Source organism: Chrysoperla carnea, chromosome 5, assembly GCF_905475395.1.
Source record: "Chrysoperla carnea chromosome 5, inChrCarn1.1, whole genome shotgun sequence".
NCBI classification, from domain to species: domain Eukaryota; kingdom Metazoa; phylum Arthropoda; class Insecta; order Neuroptera; family Chrysopidae; genus Chrysoperla; species Chrysoperla carnea.
Window position 1 is genome coordinate 19,180,427 of NC_058341.1, and position 15,654 is coordinate 19,196,080.

General features: G+C 29.0%; 2 protein-coding genes across 3 annotated transcripts; one reads left to right on the forward strand and one right to left on the reverse strand.

Moving 5' to 3' along the window:
• Positions 1 to 588: 588 nt before the first annotated feature.
• LOC123301647 (sideroflexin-2-like) lies at positions 589 to 5,952 on the reverse strand. Of its 2 annotated transcripts, none has more exons than XM_044884479.1 (7): positions 5,921 to 5,952; positions 3,772 to 4,107; positions 3,328 to 3,523; positions 2,448 to 2,743; positions 2,337 to 2,384; positions 1,406 to 1,829; positions 589 to 847 (listed from the first exon to the last, which is right to left on the reverse strand). In XM_044884479.1, exons 1-6 carry the CDS (start codon positions 5,935 to 5,937, stop codon positions 1,715 to 1,717), a joined length of 1,008 nt encoding a protein of 335 aa, XP_044740414.1. In that variant the 5' UTR covers positions 5,938 to 5,952; the 3' UTR covers positions 589 to 847; positions 1,406 to 1,714. The 2 variants fall into 2 exon arrangements, with proteins under 2 accessions (XP_044740414.1, XP_044740415.1); XM_044884480.1 differs by lacking the exon at positions 5,921 to 5,952 and adding an exon at positions 5,608 to 5,799.
• A 1,818-nt stretch (positions 5,953 to 7,770) lies between these two features.
• On the forward strand, positions 7,771 to 13,880 carry LOC123301649 (PWWP domain-containing protein 2A-like). The gene is made up of 3 exons (XM_044884481.1): positions 7,771 to 7,970; positions 9,443 to 11,183; positions 13,553 to 13,880. The coding sequence occupies exons 1-3, from the start codon at positions 7,819 to 7,821 to the stop codon at positions 13,727 to 13,729; spliced, it is 2,070 nt and encodes a 689-aa protein (XP_044740416.1). The 5' UTR covers positions 7,771 to 7,818; the 3' UTR covers positions 13,730 to 13,880.
• Positions 13,881 to 15,654: the final 1,774 nt, after the last annotated feature.

The following is a 15,654-nucleotide window of genomic DNA, read 5'->3' on the forward strand; positions in this document are numbered from 1 at the left end:
TTTGATAGTTTTGGAGAAAAAATGGGACCAAAGTTTGGTTAAAACGGTTTAAAAAATGAGTCTTCCAAGACCCAATTGACCTATGTTACTAATTTACGAACTCAAACTCACTTTTGACGCCCTGAGCTCGCTATAAAATTTCAGCTTGATATATCTTTTCGTTTTTGAGTTATCGTGTTGACAAACAGACGGGCAGACGGACGAACAACCGCAAATGGACTAATTTAGTGATTTTATGAACACCTACACCAATAATTTGTTTGTAGCATCAATATTTTTAAGCACGTTACAAACTTGGGACTAAACCTAATATACTTATTAAGTACCTGGATGACCGAGCTTTGCTTGATATTTTTTGAGTTAAAAAGACACTAATTTTATCACTAATATAAAAACCGTTTAAAATGTCTCCACACAATTACCAATTTGAATGTCCCGGTAATGTACTATATTTCGCTAAACACCAATAGATGTCAGGAAAAGTCATATTTTGAAAAAAAAACACCAGCATACTAATTTTCATCAAAATTGTTGGAACCGTTTCCGAGATTGCTGCCGATAATCGCTAGGTCAAAATAAAACACAAAATTCATTTTAACAATCTTTTATTCTTTTCTTTTTTATTCCATCTAATGATACGTTTGTCTCATGAAAAAAAAAAACTTTTAAAAATAACATCAACTAAAAAAAAACAAGTATTAATATTAAAATAATTTATTCGAAAAAAGTAAGCGTGTTGTAGTCCAAGGTGGACCCAATAAAAATTATTGCTAAAATACTTATTGAAATAAACAAATTGCTTTTTGGTTTTAAAACAAATGCGAAATTAAAAACAAAAAATTAATAACTTAAGGTAGTTCCTCCGCGACCGTCCAGTCAAAAAGTTTTGGACTAATACTATCATTCAGTGCGTTAACTGTGCTATGACTATTATACATATACAATATATTATTTTCAACAGACTGTAGTTACACACAATTATATCTTCTATTCGTATACACACACATACTTTGATATATACATTTAACATTAGTTTTTATATGCTTTCCACAAAAATTATCGCTAAAACGAGTTATTTATTTAAGTTTTTTATCGAAACTATATGGTAAATAATTTTTATTTTTATTTATATATTTTCTAAATATAGTATTCTACATTATATTAGTTTTTCATAGAGATGGTGGACGTCATTCATTGGTAAATAAATATAATATTTGTAAATTTGTGTATTTTTATACACTTCTCCCATGTACACGTACAAATTGCGTCACTTTTAATTGCTAATATCTCATGAATGGCATGGTAAATCATCTTCTAATTTTAACAGCAAGTGTATTATGAATTAAATATTTTATATTCTGAGTTTTGAGAAATTCTTGGAATATCACTTTCGTGTAGGTACTACCTTAAATGAAAATTAAAGCGAAATTTAAAAAAAAATAATAATCACTTAAATGAAAATTTAAGTTTTTTTATTAAGAATTATGAGATAAAATTATTGTCTAATATTGTTTTTCCATCTTAAATCTAAATCTCCCAGATAACATATTCAAAAATAAACTAACAATATTGGGAGAAATCGACTATATTTCCAATTTTCAATCACGTTTCTTAGATTATCACATTTAAAATAACATTTTCTATAATTTTGCTCTCTAATGTATACTGTGGTAGTTTTTCTTCTCGAAAATTTTCGTATTACCCGTTTTTACATTTACAATCCCTTATTGAAGTACAAAAATTGAGGTAATTCTTTGCCATCGTATTGTTTTTTCAATTTTGCATATTCTTCGGGTTCGAAACGTTCTAATGTGGCTGTGCTAATTGAACTGTAAAAAAAATAAAATTTGTTTTGAAATATTATGATTGTGGTTTGGGTTATGTTTCTTCCGGGAATGAGGCACTTAAGATATCTAATGCGATATGGGAAATAGCGATAAGTAAGCACTCATTAAACATGTTGAATGAGCACTCATCGATTATTTACTTCACTTATAGTTTCAAGTGGAGGTTAACCGAGAATTGAATCGATTTCAATGTTAATAGTGAAAAAACCCAATGGATCTTAGAAATTGCTACTAATTTTAGGAACTTTTGGAATTTGTCTACTTTTTGGGGAGTTATGCTTTCTGGATAATTCTGGATCTTTAAATTAAGATTGATTCAGTTCTTGGTTAGTTATTATTTTACTACAAGCAAAGAAATAATCAACGAGCACTCATAAGTTTAGTGAGCCCTCTCTAATCACTATTTTTCAAAACGTATCTACTAAATATGCTCAAATTTGTTGTATCAGTGAAAATTTTGTTTTCTTTGATCTTTTCTTTTCTACTTACCAAGTTTGAGGAAATATCGCGCATGCAATCGGCACCATAAACGTTAAGCTTTAAAAAAGAAAATAAAAATGTTACAAATAAAACTATCATGGAAATTTTAATATAACTTACAAGCATCCAACACCCAATACTTGAATTGGCATATGTAGAATTTTTATTTTATGCATCCATGGGAATTTCTCCAATCTTTCCATAATCACAGGTAAAACTAACATACCCGGTGCACACATTATAATTCTGGATAGAACCACTTGTGATATACCTTTAGCGGCAGCATATTTACTTTTAGCAACCACTAAATTTCCATTCTCATCATTTAAATCAACACCATAAAGTATTTCAGTTTGTCGCATTAATGGAATATTTACACAATTAGCGGCAGCTACAGCAGCAAATGGAACGTATCGCTGTAAAAATAAGATTTTAATTTGATCAACTTGAATTTTCTTGTATCCCTCTTTTGGCGCATTATGGAAAAACTGAAAACAGGCAGAATCAAGTTGAAGCTTGTAGTGGGGTAAATTTACCTAGTTTTGATAATCAATTCGGTAAATTTTGGGAGAAAGCTAATAAGTTACATCTTTTTCCAGAATTGCAACTCAATCCTTTCATTTTTCGAAAAGTTATCAGAGAGAGATAGAATCAGAGATGCAGAAGGTCGCGTGGAACGTTCCGGAATCGGAAAACTTCTTTTGTATCCAACTGTACGTAACAAATAATTTACTTAAAATTGATTCTGATGAAAATTAACTCTGAGCTCGAAAGATTTTAGGAACTGTGAAAATTTGATTATAGCCAATTGCAAGGATATCTATGTCAAAGTTGCTGTGACGTGAACCTTGGTTTTTATGTAACAACGTGAACACTATATATTGAAATAGGGTCTCATCCAATGAATTTCCTTAACGGTATAGTTACGACACCGGTACAACTTCCAGGATACAGAAGAAGAAGAAGCCATAAATTTGTTAAGTAAATTAATTTCAATTACCTGTAAAATTGGTGGAGCATTGGCTAACATTTTATTAAATCCAAAAGCTGTAACCATTGCTGAAGCTGTAGCAGAAACGTAAGCAACCCCCAACTGTGTTGTCGTTAAAGGAGAATTTGCATTTCGGTTCGTATAATTCACTAAAGCATTAAATGATTGATTGACCCATTGCCAAAATACAACCTGTGGTACTGTCCTAAAAATTTACAAAATAGTTACAAGAAGTGCAAAACAGTTAAAAGAAAAATCTGTCTGCTGGAATTTTTCACCAAAATTTGGACTAATTTTAATTTAAATAGAGCTTTGAAATTTTTCAAAGAGTTTTTTAGTTTTGATTCTGAGCATGTTATAATGGAATTAGAAAATATGAAGCGATGTGAATAGGGCAAAAATGATTCTCGGTGCTGTAAGTTTCAAACTTTTTAACAAATGAAAATTACTTACCTATAAAATTGTAACATAGCTCCAGTAATTGCCATACCACCAGGTACTTGAAAAGACATTCGCCCAGCTATATTCTGCTTTTCTCCAGTATCTGGATGAAATGCTGATTCATATAATTTTTTCGCATAGATAATTTGTTCGCGTGTTACTCCTTTTGGTTCTTGTCCTTTTCGATACAGATCTACCAATACTTTAGCTTCATTCAATTCTTTATCTGATTCTATGCATGTTCTGGGATCTGTAACCCATGCAAAATGTCGTACACGTCCACTAAATGTGCTCAGGTCCCATAATGGTTTATCAATATCAATTCGGTCAGTCGAAGACATTGTTGAACTGAAAAGTGATTTGCATATTAAAATTGGACCTTGCATAATAATTATTCAATATAAAAATATTATAGGTAACTAATTTAATATTTTCGTTTCGCTTTACAGCAATTGACAGTCAAAATTTATCCTAAGGTCACCACCTTACGACAGAGGAGAGGTGTCAAGAAACGTTGTCCTGGATTGTTGAGTTTCCAACTACAGAAATACTTGAATATATTTATATTAGTTTAATAAAATATTTTTTAAATTTTAATATTGAGGCAAACCAACCACGTTGATATCAATTTTTACGCCACCTTCTGTATAATTAGTGCTAATTAGAAACAAAAATAACATTTACATAAACTTTTTTTTAATAACTTTTTAAAAGTAGGTATACCGAAAACAAAATATTTTCGAGTCCTTGATAATATTTTAATTTGTTTATTATTTATTTACAAAACAGAATTTGTTATGATCAAAAGTTAAAACAGGTTTTTATTAATTTTATAATTGATGAGATAATTATTACTGAGTGTATATAATAAAATTATGTTATATAATCAATAAGTGACAGTAATGCGTGTCTCTTTGTATACAGCTGAATGATCCCCCGTTTTCATGACGAAGAATTTTGAGGTAATTTTTTTATTGCATAGATGCTTAAATTATGTTGGGACTGAGCTGTAACTCAAGCTGTACTCGTTAATAGACATTCTTGAAATTGGAAAATTGTACTTCATAACAATATTTCCCCCAAAAACGAACGACTTATATACTCAGAAAATGTCTTTTTTATCAAAAGCAAACCTATTTCTTTAAAAATGATTCATCTCTATCGTCCAACTATATCGTAAATAAGAAGTTAATAATTACGTAAAATTTTAGGTTATCGTAATTTCAGTTAATCACTATTCTTATAGCACAAATCATCACCAAATAAACCTGTGAACCTCTTCTTAAATCACACTTCATTTAACTTTTCCCAACCCGTATTACATTTACTTAAGAACTTGCAATCAATTATAAACTTACACAACATTTATTTTATTTGATACACCCTATCCGAATTAAATAAAATTAAATAATTTTTCTAATGAAGAGAAAATTTCACACTATCAATTTTTCGCGGGAACATTTTAATAAATTTTTCAGTAACCTTTTTATACTATAAAACAAAAATAGATCTTTTATCACCATTTATGTAATAACAATTACAAATACAAAAAACAATCTTTTAAATTATTAACATTTTAAATAAGAAAAAATCAATAATACCAGCCTATTATAACTTTTTTTTAAGAAATCATAACATCCGCCCCAAAAATTTTCACTAAATTATATACTTTTAAAAATCACAAATTTTTTTTTTTTATTTAAAACACAGTTTTTTTGCACAAAAATATAATTTTTTTATAAGCAAAAACTTAATTACTAAACTAAAATTAGATACAAAAAGTTACTTCAAAATAAAATGAAATTTTTAGGGAAATATTTATGAAAATAGATAGAAATAAAATCTCACCGGATTAATTGATTATTTTTTGTAAACTATTAAATATTTTTATATATTTTTTTCTTTTTTTTGGACGTGTGGTAAATTTGTATGTATATTAATGCTCTCGGAACTCGCCGCGAATAATACACATACACTGTTATAACATAGACCAAGTTTTGTCAGTCAGATTTTCAATAGCTGCTAGTAGTCATACATTGTATACAGACTGTCTAGGTAGGATAGAGGTAAGTTTATAAGGTAATAAATTGTAATCAGCTGATTCTTTATTCTCTAGCAAGCAGTATTTCAACTTGAGTTGGTTTTATTTTATATACTTTACCTGTATGAATGTGCCATTGTTTTGGAGTTTTTCTTTGTTGATAAAAAACTTTCATTACGAAATTATACAAAAAGATACATTTCAAACCGTTAAAGAATTTTTCTAATACTGTAAAAAAATCCCTTTAATTAATAAAATATTGTTTAAAAGAGCACATTTCAATTTCATAGTCGATATCATCAGCATAAATTAGATAGTGTAAACCAAGGTTCAAGAGTATACATATTAAGGACGTAAAACTAGCCTGCAGAGGGGCAGCAGAGAATAGCAAAATCGTTGCTATTCTCTGCTGCGAACTTTATACTGCGAATCAATTGAACAATTTCAATTATTTTCAATCACTTATATAGCCTGATGTGCAGTACAAATTACGCAATGATCGATGACTAGACCCTGCCCAGATAGGTGTCTTAAACACTTCCACGGGCTCTTATAGCTCGGCATAGGAGGTTTCATGTCCTTAATATATATATTATTGTCAATGTTATTTATATGAATGGTGGAATAACTTTTGACTTAAGTTTGGCCTAATTTGGCTTTTATTTGCTCCCAATTTCGATATGATAAGTAGTCCACCTAAGTTATTTTCTTTATTTTATCAACAGTTTATCCCTATTTTACTCGTTAAGAAATATTTCATTGTTTTAACAATAATGGGTGAGTTTTTCACGAATTCAGGTCAATTTATCGAATCAATGAATCGTTCGATTTTGATTAAAAATGGTAATAAAGTTTTTTCTACCTGTTATCAATTTTAAGTAAGCGTTCATTATTTAATGAGCTTGAAAATCAAATTGGGAACTTAGTACAATTCGTTTAATCCTACAACTTTTGTATACAACTTTTTTCTCTGAAGCATTATTTTTTGAAAATAAAGAGCAATCAGCTTGACTTAGCTATGACCATATTATTATCTGTTTTATGTGATTATTGTCGTATTATGACATGATCAAGGACATTATCCATTTCACGGCTTTCATAATCATATTATGACATGATCAAGGATATTATCCATATTTTTTGTTGCTGTGGTAGCTATAATGCAATCGCCATATTTGATCAGAAAATAAAAAATCATAACTATAAGAACCGACATTGGATTAAAGAATTTATGGGTCAACATGATTTTTAAAGTCTGATGGTTAATTTCCAAAAAACTGCGGTAAATAATTGTTTTCTTATAAGGCTATTTAAAATATACAAACCAACCACTAAAGCTACGTAATCAATTACGTAAAAATATTTACATAAGAAAAGCATTTACAATATTTTATGTTTATTTTTAAACAATGAGTCATATCTTAAAAATGCGCGACGGTTAGAAGCAGCTTTTGCTATTTTAAAATTCAAACATGTTTAATGAAAAAAGTACAATATAATTCCATAAAAATAAACTATTAAAAAATTTTAATTATTTCTCATTTTATTGCATTTGAACATATTTATTTATTCTAAATGAAAACTAACACGATGTATAAACATTTTTTTATATTTACTTGAAAAACATTTTGAGATTGTCTGGTTTTCGTATGACATGCGCACAATTATGACAATATTTTCGTCAATTGACTTTTTTCCGTTCACTCTTCACATACTGATAACAAAATATTTAATATTTTCGAACAGAAAACTAATGAACCTTTTCCAAAAAAACAATTTCCAATATAAAATCCTTAAAAAATAATAATGCAATACTTAATTTTTAGAAAACACTTCAATTATATTAAAAAAACAAAAAAGTTTAAACTAGAAATATTTTAAAAAATAAGTAAGAAAAGGATAGGTATAGAATTGATGCGCCATGGTTATAATAAAGTGGGGTATTGTAACATGCATTGTGATATATTGAGGGGAAGTGTCGTATGTACGTTCCTCGCAAAGACGAGGAATAAGTCAAAATGGCGTTCCACGATACAATAACTGATATTCATTTAGAAAAAAATTCAAAAATATTAGTAAATGTCGAAGAGGCCTTACCGGACATTATAGTTGTGACATATACATACGATAGTAAATTATTTCAAGGTGTATTACTTGATTCAACAAAACGGTGAGTCTTAAATCAATTGTAGAAAAATTTGTATTTTATCTCAACGTCTGTTCCCACAACTGTTGCACCCAATTATTTGGGTTCTATCCATCCAATAATTCTCATTTATATCTCAAAAAAATTGTATGAATTTTCTCTAGTTGTTAGTCTTTGTTTCATGAAAATCGGATCAAAATTGTGGAAAATAGACTTTTTGCTAAATTTTCAGTTTTTGTATCATGGTTCTTGGGTATATTTTCTCCCACTGCGACGTTTATTTTCGGGATCCTTAATTTTGAATTTAAATTTTACACACAGATTCTAAATTAGCATATTTTATATTATCTATCATTTTTTGAAAATTTTAAATTTATTCATGGTAATTTCCTAAACTAATAAAACTAAAATATTTGCCAAGAAAACCTTAATTTTATTCTAGCCGTTTTTATTAGCTGTAAAAATTTTATGGCAGGATTGAAAATTTGTTAAAAAAATTCAAACCATTTTATGAGCCATTTCATGAAACGTAATATCATCTTTTCATCACATTTTCCATATATTTTAAACAGAGATTAGGCTATGGTATTAAATTTTTTTACAGTGAATTATGCATTTTTATGAAAATTATTTTACTATTTAAAAATTATGGTAGTCGCGTGATGTATTATAATATTTATTTTTAAATATACCAAACGTACTTTTTGTACAGGGTGTTTCATGTAAATAGGTGTTGATAAAAGAAAGAAACAAAAATATTTATTTTCGAGAAATAATTAACAAAAAATAAAATACTTGCTTCAAATATAAGGACGTATTTGTTTAAGTGTTAACGTTATTTACAAAAAATATTTTTAATATTTTTAACAAACGTTTATTGCAATAAACTTAATTTAAAATTTTAATCTTTTCCCCTCAAACACGTATATAGCCCTCACCCGAATGCTTCGGACGCTAAAGTGAAAAATGATTAGCATTTGTATTGCACGATACCGGCGCCGTATTGTCAATTTGTGGATTTCAGCACCAGTTAACAGAAAGTGCAACTAAATTGAAATGATTAGCCTAGGAAAGCAGTTAAACGTTATCAATTCGTCAATTGCCTAGCTGTTTGATTGAATAGTTGAATATTTTTTCAGGATGTTAGTTTAACTGCACCTTTTAGTAAACAGGCTAGGCAATTAATTGAACGGCTAGTTAAACTAGTCAGCTGCGACATAAACATCGCGTCTAAATGTTATTTTCACATTTTTTCTATCAGAAAGTTAATGAATATGATAACATTAGCAAAAAAGCTACTAATCGTCTCAACTTTAGCATTTTTTGCCAATAAAATACGGCGGAACGCCTTTTTTTGAAGCAGAGTACTTCTTTTTGATGTCTGTTTACCGAATATTCTTGTACAAAAAGTTCCATAGAATAAAATAAATATGATAATTAATACTTTCGAAAAAAGCTTCCTAAAAGCTACTAAAAAATTGTCTCCTCAACATTAGCAATCTACCATTTGGTGTCCACAAAATACATCCAGCATTCACACCAGCAGAACCAAAAACTGGCGATAATGATGATAAATTATACTCAGTGTCACAACGTTTCAATTACCAAGAAAAGCCCAATCAAACAACATTACCAAAACGGCCAACAAAAGCACAAAGTCGTGTACGCAACCAACGGATGACAGTACGACTTCGACCTAGACAGGTTCTATGCTCGAAATGTCGCGGTATATGTAATGAAAATTCAGAAAATGTTGATCATTCACGTAGTAATAGCAAGCGTAGTAGTCGAAACAATACGGACAATAACAATACAAATACGTCATCGAATGTGCCACATCATGAGTTCAATACACGACTACAGGCTAAGGAAAAAAAACTAAGTGAGCAGAGTGCCCCTCCACGATCGGTGTTCTCCGATAACCAAATTAACGCTAACAATAAACGACAGCATGCTGATCAAGCAATGTGTCCAACACTCATACCGAAAATCCCACGTTTACAACCAAACGATATTACCAGTGCAATCAACGGGAATAAAATAAAAATCATTGGAAATTATGTAGTAAAACCTTCACAACCTTCACCATCTCCTTCATGTGAAAATGATGATCCCCTCTCAATGGCTAAAGATCCTCTTGCTTTTAATAACAATGATGTGATTGAAACTCAGCAAATTAGTGACAATAGCAGTGACCAATATTATGAAACTAGCGATCAAGGTGATATGCATGATAGCAGTAGTAGTGCAAAACAAAAACGTAGTATGGTGCTTCGTAAAAAGAAAAGTGTTGGGTCTATGGAAGATCTGTGGGACGAAACCGTATTCGAGGAAGCTGGTAATAATGGTGGCGTAGCAACACTGGATGGTGGAACACGAACACTTAAAATATCGTTTGGACGTGAAGGTGAAGGCACTGTTTTAAAAATACCAAAAATAGATACATTCGAATCGGCGAATCACCAAAGTGAGGATAATGTCACAAGTAGTAATAGAGATGCAACAGCAAAAGCTGCAAAACGAGCTTTAAAAAAAGCAAAAAAAGAAGCACGTAGAAAAATATTAATTGGTGCAGGACAAAGTCCTGTATATACACTTAGTGGAGCATCACCAAGGTATACATTGGCCTCACCACGTTACACAATTGGAAGTACATCACCGCGATACACAATATCAACAACGGAAGCGTTAATACCTAGAAGACACAAACATAAGGTGAAACATAAGAAAAAACACCGCGATGAACGCAAACATAAAACGGTACAAGAAGATCCTCTTTTTATTCCAGACACTGATACTGCCATAAAAGAACGCTGCCTGAAACAAAAACTGTCAATAAGTCTGAAACGATTAACTGAAAATTCATATAGCAGTAAATGTTCAAATAAAACAACTAGCCCAGCGGGGAGTTCAGATGGTTTCGAAGATTCTCCGCCCAATTTCCCGCCCGTTCCACAGCCATTAATGATGCACATATCTACTGAGCCAGCTACGATTGGAATTGATGCAGATGGTAATCGATTGGAAGTGGGTGATGTGGTGTGGGGTAAAATACATGGATTTCCATGGTGGCCTGGTAAAGTTTTAAGTATAACTGCCTCGGAATGTACAGCCTCTTCAAATACAGACTATGATGAACATACGATGCGACCACAAGCTCATGTCGCTTGGTATGGATCATCAACGTCTTCGCTTATGCCATGTGATCAATTAAGTCCATTTTTAGAAAATTTTAAGGTTAGTGATATTCAGATTTTTTTATTTATTTAATCATAATCTCTTTTTCTTTAGCTTAATCAGATAGAGCAATAATTGCTCTCTTACATGAAGTGTTTAATCGCTAAAAATTCGAAATCAAATCGTTCAAAGCGCATTATTTTCGTAATTTCTTGTTCTAATTTAGTCCAGAAAGTTGTATCTAAATTGATTTGTTTTCGAATTTTTGTATTAACTTATTTTAAGAAATAACGAATGGGATTTGTCACTGTGCTTTTTTACTACCGCGTTTTCAAAAAATTGAGCGACAATTTTTTAGGTTTGTTTCTGATATCCTGAGTAAAGTTCTTATGAAATTACGCCTTTTTTTTTTTTTTTAAATTTGTACACTATCTCAAAATTAACAAAAAACTTTTGTCAGCTTTCTTTAGGACAGGGAGAATAGGCTAGTGTCCTGATGTCGATTTCAAGTGAAAGAATTTTTAAAATCAATCTTGTAGTTTTTGAGTTTATCTATTACAAATAAAAAATAAAATCTTTCCTCATTATAATATTAGAGCATATGATTCTGAAAATTTCACTTTCATTTAAGAAAACTTTAAAAAAAATAATTATATTTATTTGTACAAATCATTAATAATTAAAATTACTAATTTTTTTTTTCTGTTTCCATGTGATAATATCGTCATATTTATGAACAATAAACTTATCAGATATGTAAATTCCATAGAAGTATTTTTGTAAATTCGTAGAATTCTTATTTTATGAGCTGTCATTAAAAACGACATCACTATAGCGAAGAAAAGAAATGTAAATATTTCGAATTAGTATCAAGTTTGAACATTAGATACGTAAAATAATTTTGATTATTCCATTTCTTTAATTCATTTCCATTAATAGTGAAGTTTTCTCATATCTCTTGGCCAAGTACTGCAGCCGCCATTTTGAAACACATATTTTATTTAATATCTTCGAAAATAATTACTTGAAATCTAAATTTGTTAGATAAAAATAAAATGTATTCTTTTCAAATTGATTTGGATAGAACTATTACCCGTAATTTTATTAAAATCATTCTTTGCTAAAATAAATTTTAGATGGTACAGCGTCCTCTAAGTTTTTAGTTTTAAAAATTTTTTTGTTCATTAATAATTAAATTAAAATCTCGATGTAGGGAAAATTCATGAAATTTTTTCTTAACAAAATATGGAAATATTGTAAAAGAGATGACAAAAAGTGAATTAGAGTTAGAATCGGCAAGAAATACGGATGATAAAAGCATTTTCAACTACTAATTAGACATAGGGCAGACATAGTATTTGAAAGCATATACTATGTTAGGAACTCCATGCTAAATTCTGTTTTGCTAAAAAAATATCAAAAAAACGAACCTAAAAGAATAAGTGTACTAAATTTTTAATTGCCTAAAATGGCTAGTTTATCAATTAAAAAATTTTTTACTTATTTGACTTTGATAAAGAAATAGTATTTAGGGTAAAAATTATTTAACTCCGTATTATTGAATAAAACTAGTTTTTCAAAATGGCATCTGAAGGAATTACACAAGCGCACATGGAAAATTAGATTTATATTATTCACTCGGGAAAGTATTATCCTAGCGATTGAATTAATTACAATTTCTTACTTTGGAGAAAAGCTCTTTTCGAAAATCAAATGATTTTTGCTTCCATTATCTTAAGTCCTTCAATTTAATAATTAATGAATAAAATTTATTTTTCAAAATGGCGTTTTTAGCAGTCAAACAAAGGGTACGAAAAATTGCATTTATACTGTTACTCTTCTAAATATAGAATTTGGTTTTAGAAAAAGAACTTTTTTCGAAAATTAAATTTTAATTTTCCCTAAAACGTCGAAATTTCAAAAAGAGAATACATAACTAATGCCCAAAATAAATAATTTTGTTAAATAAATTTATTTACTATTTTTAGATAACTTTATGACTAATTTTATTTACAAAATTAATCATATTGTAAAAAAATAAATAAATTTCCCAATCAAATGTTTAAAATGTTTTTAAAGTTACTTGTTTTTCATAGCCTTAAGATATTTTTAAAAGCCTATTTATTTAGATATGTTTATTATAAAATGGAATGTTCAGTTATCACGATTAGTATGAGATGGGTGCAGCTTCTATGAAACACATTATACCATCTGAGTATTCATTCCGTCGGACAAAGAATTATTATTATTATATGTACTCATTTACCCATTTTTTAAAATAGAATTTCTAGGAACGATTCTAATATTTTCTAAAAGAAATTTTATTGGTTTTTTTTTTTTTACCAATTTATTTCAAAAAATGTTTTCCCCGATAATTTTGGTTTTTTTTTTTTTATTTAAAATAAGTTATTAAAAAAATTTCTTTACAGAGTCGTTACAATAAAAAGAAAAGAGGGCCATACAAAGAGGCTATTCGCCAGGCCACAAATGAAGCAAGAAGTGAACAACAACACGCCACGTCTACCACAAATTCCGTAACAACTGCTTTAGTGCCACTGGTTTCCCCTCCATTAGCTTCACCTAGAGAGATCGATGTTGCCTCTTGAATATACTGTTAAGTGGGGATAATAATAGTTTATGTGTTTTAAAAGCAGTTTCGTTTGAGATAACAGCGAGCAAGTGATATGTATATTATTTTTCATTTAATAAAAAAAAAAAAAATTTTCCTCATCAGAAAATTTAGGGTAACATTTAATGGAAAAAAATATCGAAATTTCTTAATTTTTTTTAAAGCTTAGCCAAAGTAGTGGAATTTTTTTTTTTTTTGAATTTAGCTGTGACTTAATTTTTTTATTGATTTGTTAGTGATATAAATTTTTTTTTAGACCTATTTTCAAATTTTTGTATATAGTATTCAGACTTATTTTTGATTAAACGAACCCCGAGCTCCGTTTTCATTTATGTAATTGGGCTGCCTTTATGTAAAAACGCCACTTCTGTGTGTTTATTTACCTACATTTAAAATATTACGAGATTTTGGACTTGCGCGTCTTTCAAGTATGGAAGTTTTCCACAATAGTACTATTTTTCAAAATATCGCGTTTTTTTCGTAAATTTTCTGCCATTGTTTTAAAAAAAAATAAATATATCGGCTGTGATGATCTGAAGTCATTAAATATCTTTATTTTTTGCAGTCGATTTTTCGAAAGATTACGTATGCCCCCAAAAACATTTTGTTATCCTAGTCAATGGAAGATTAGGCTTTTAATTAAATTAACTTAAGATAATTATGCAGAACTATGCCTCTACCTATGTTTATACAAAAAAAAAATCACAAAGTTCACTGATTTTGAAATAATTAATTTTGAAATTTTTCAAATATCTGTGAAAATCAATTCGGAATCGGATATTATAAAGGTGGAGTCATACTTTTGCAGAGTTACTGAAACAAATTAAATTGTGGATTTTGATTATTTAAATTTTTTACTTGTACTGTCTTTAAAAAAATTACACTGCCAGAACTGTTGTCACCTTTTGGCTATTATGATCTTGAAATATTCACTGAAAAAAACACATCGAAAACATTGTGCCATAGTTGGTTTTAATAAAAATTTACGAATCAAATTTTGGACAGTACAATTAAATCATCAATTTTTTTTTTAAGCTTCTGATTACAAATATATATATAATTTTTTTTGTTAAATATAATTAGTTAGGTTTTGAAGGAATTTACGCCTAAATTATTTAGGAATACTCGATAATGTGTTTTTTAACGCTACCTCTTTTCAAAAAAAAGAAAAAGAAAATTTAACTTTTGTAATCGAATATTTAATTAACACAATACACAAAAATAATAATAACTTGTACCCAAATTTTTGACTTGTTTTGAATTTCTAAATCATCACATAAACAAAATTACATGAAATCTAAAACGCGTTTGAAGTACGGTGCTGAAAAATTTGAGAAAATAGAAGGCTTAACACGCTTCTTTACTTTCATACAGAAATAAGTCCAACTGATGTCAACATAAATACGAAAAGACGCAGAAACGGTGAATGCCAGCACCTAGAAAATGGATTCAAAGTCAAGTGAAATGCATGGAAATCATTTCTTATTCTATTTAAGTTATTTCTATGTCAGATTTCGAATCTTGACACTTAGAAAAATAAACGGCCTTTTTGATAATTCTCTTCCTATCTAGACTCTGTTTTGGTGTTGAGTTTAAAATTAAAAGTCCTCTTGTTTTCCTTAAAAAGACGTGTTTGGCTTCAAGACATTTGTTTATGTGATAAGCACACCACCAGAACTATCAAACTTAAAATGGAAAAATTGTCTTAAATTTTGTTACAAAAATATTATTAAATACAATTTAAGAAGTTATTCAGATTATACAAAAGAATATATTTTCAAAAAACAAAAAAAATCATTTTTATAATTATAAATATATCATTCCATTTAGAAAACAAATCAATTAAAAGAAATTTTTATGGAATTAATCTTTTTTGTTTTGAATATTTTTGTACTGGATTTT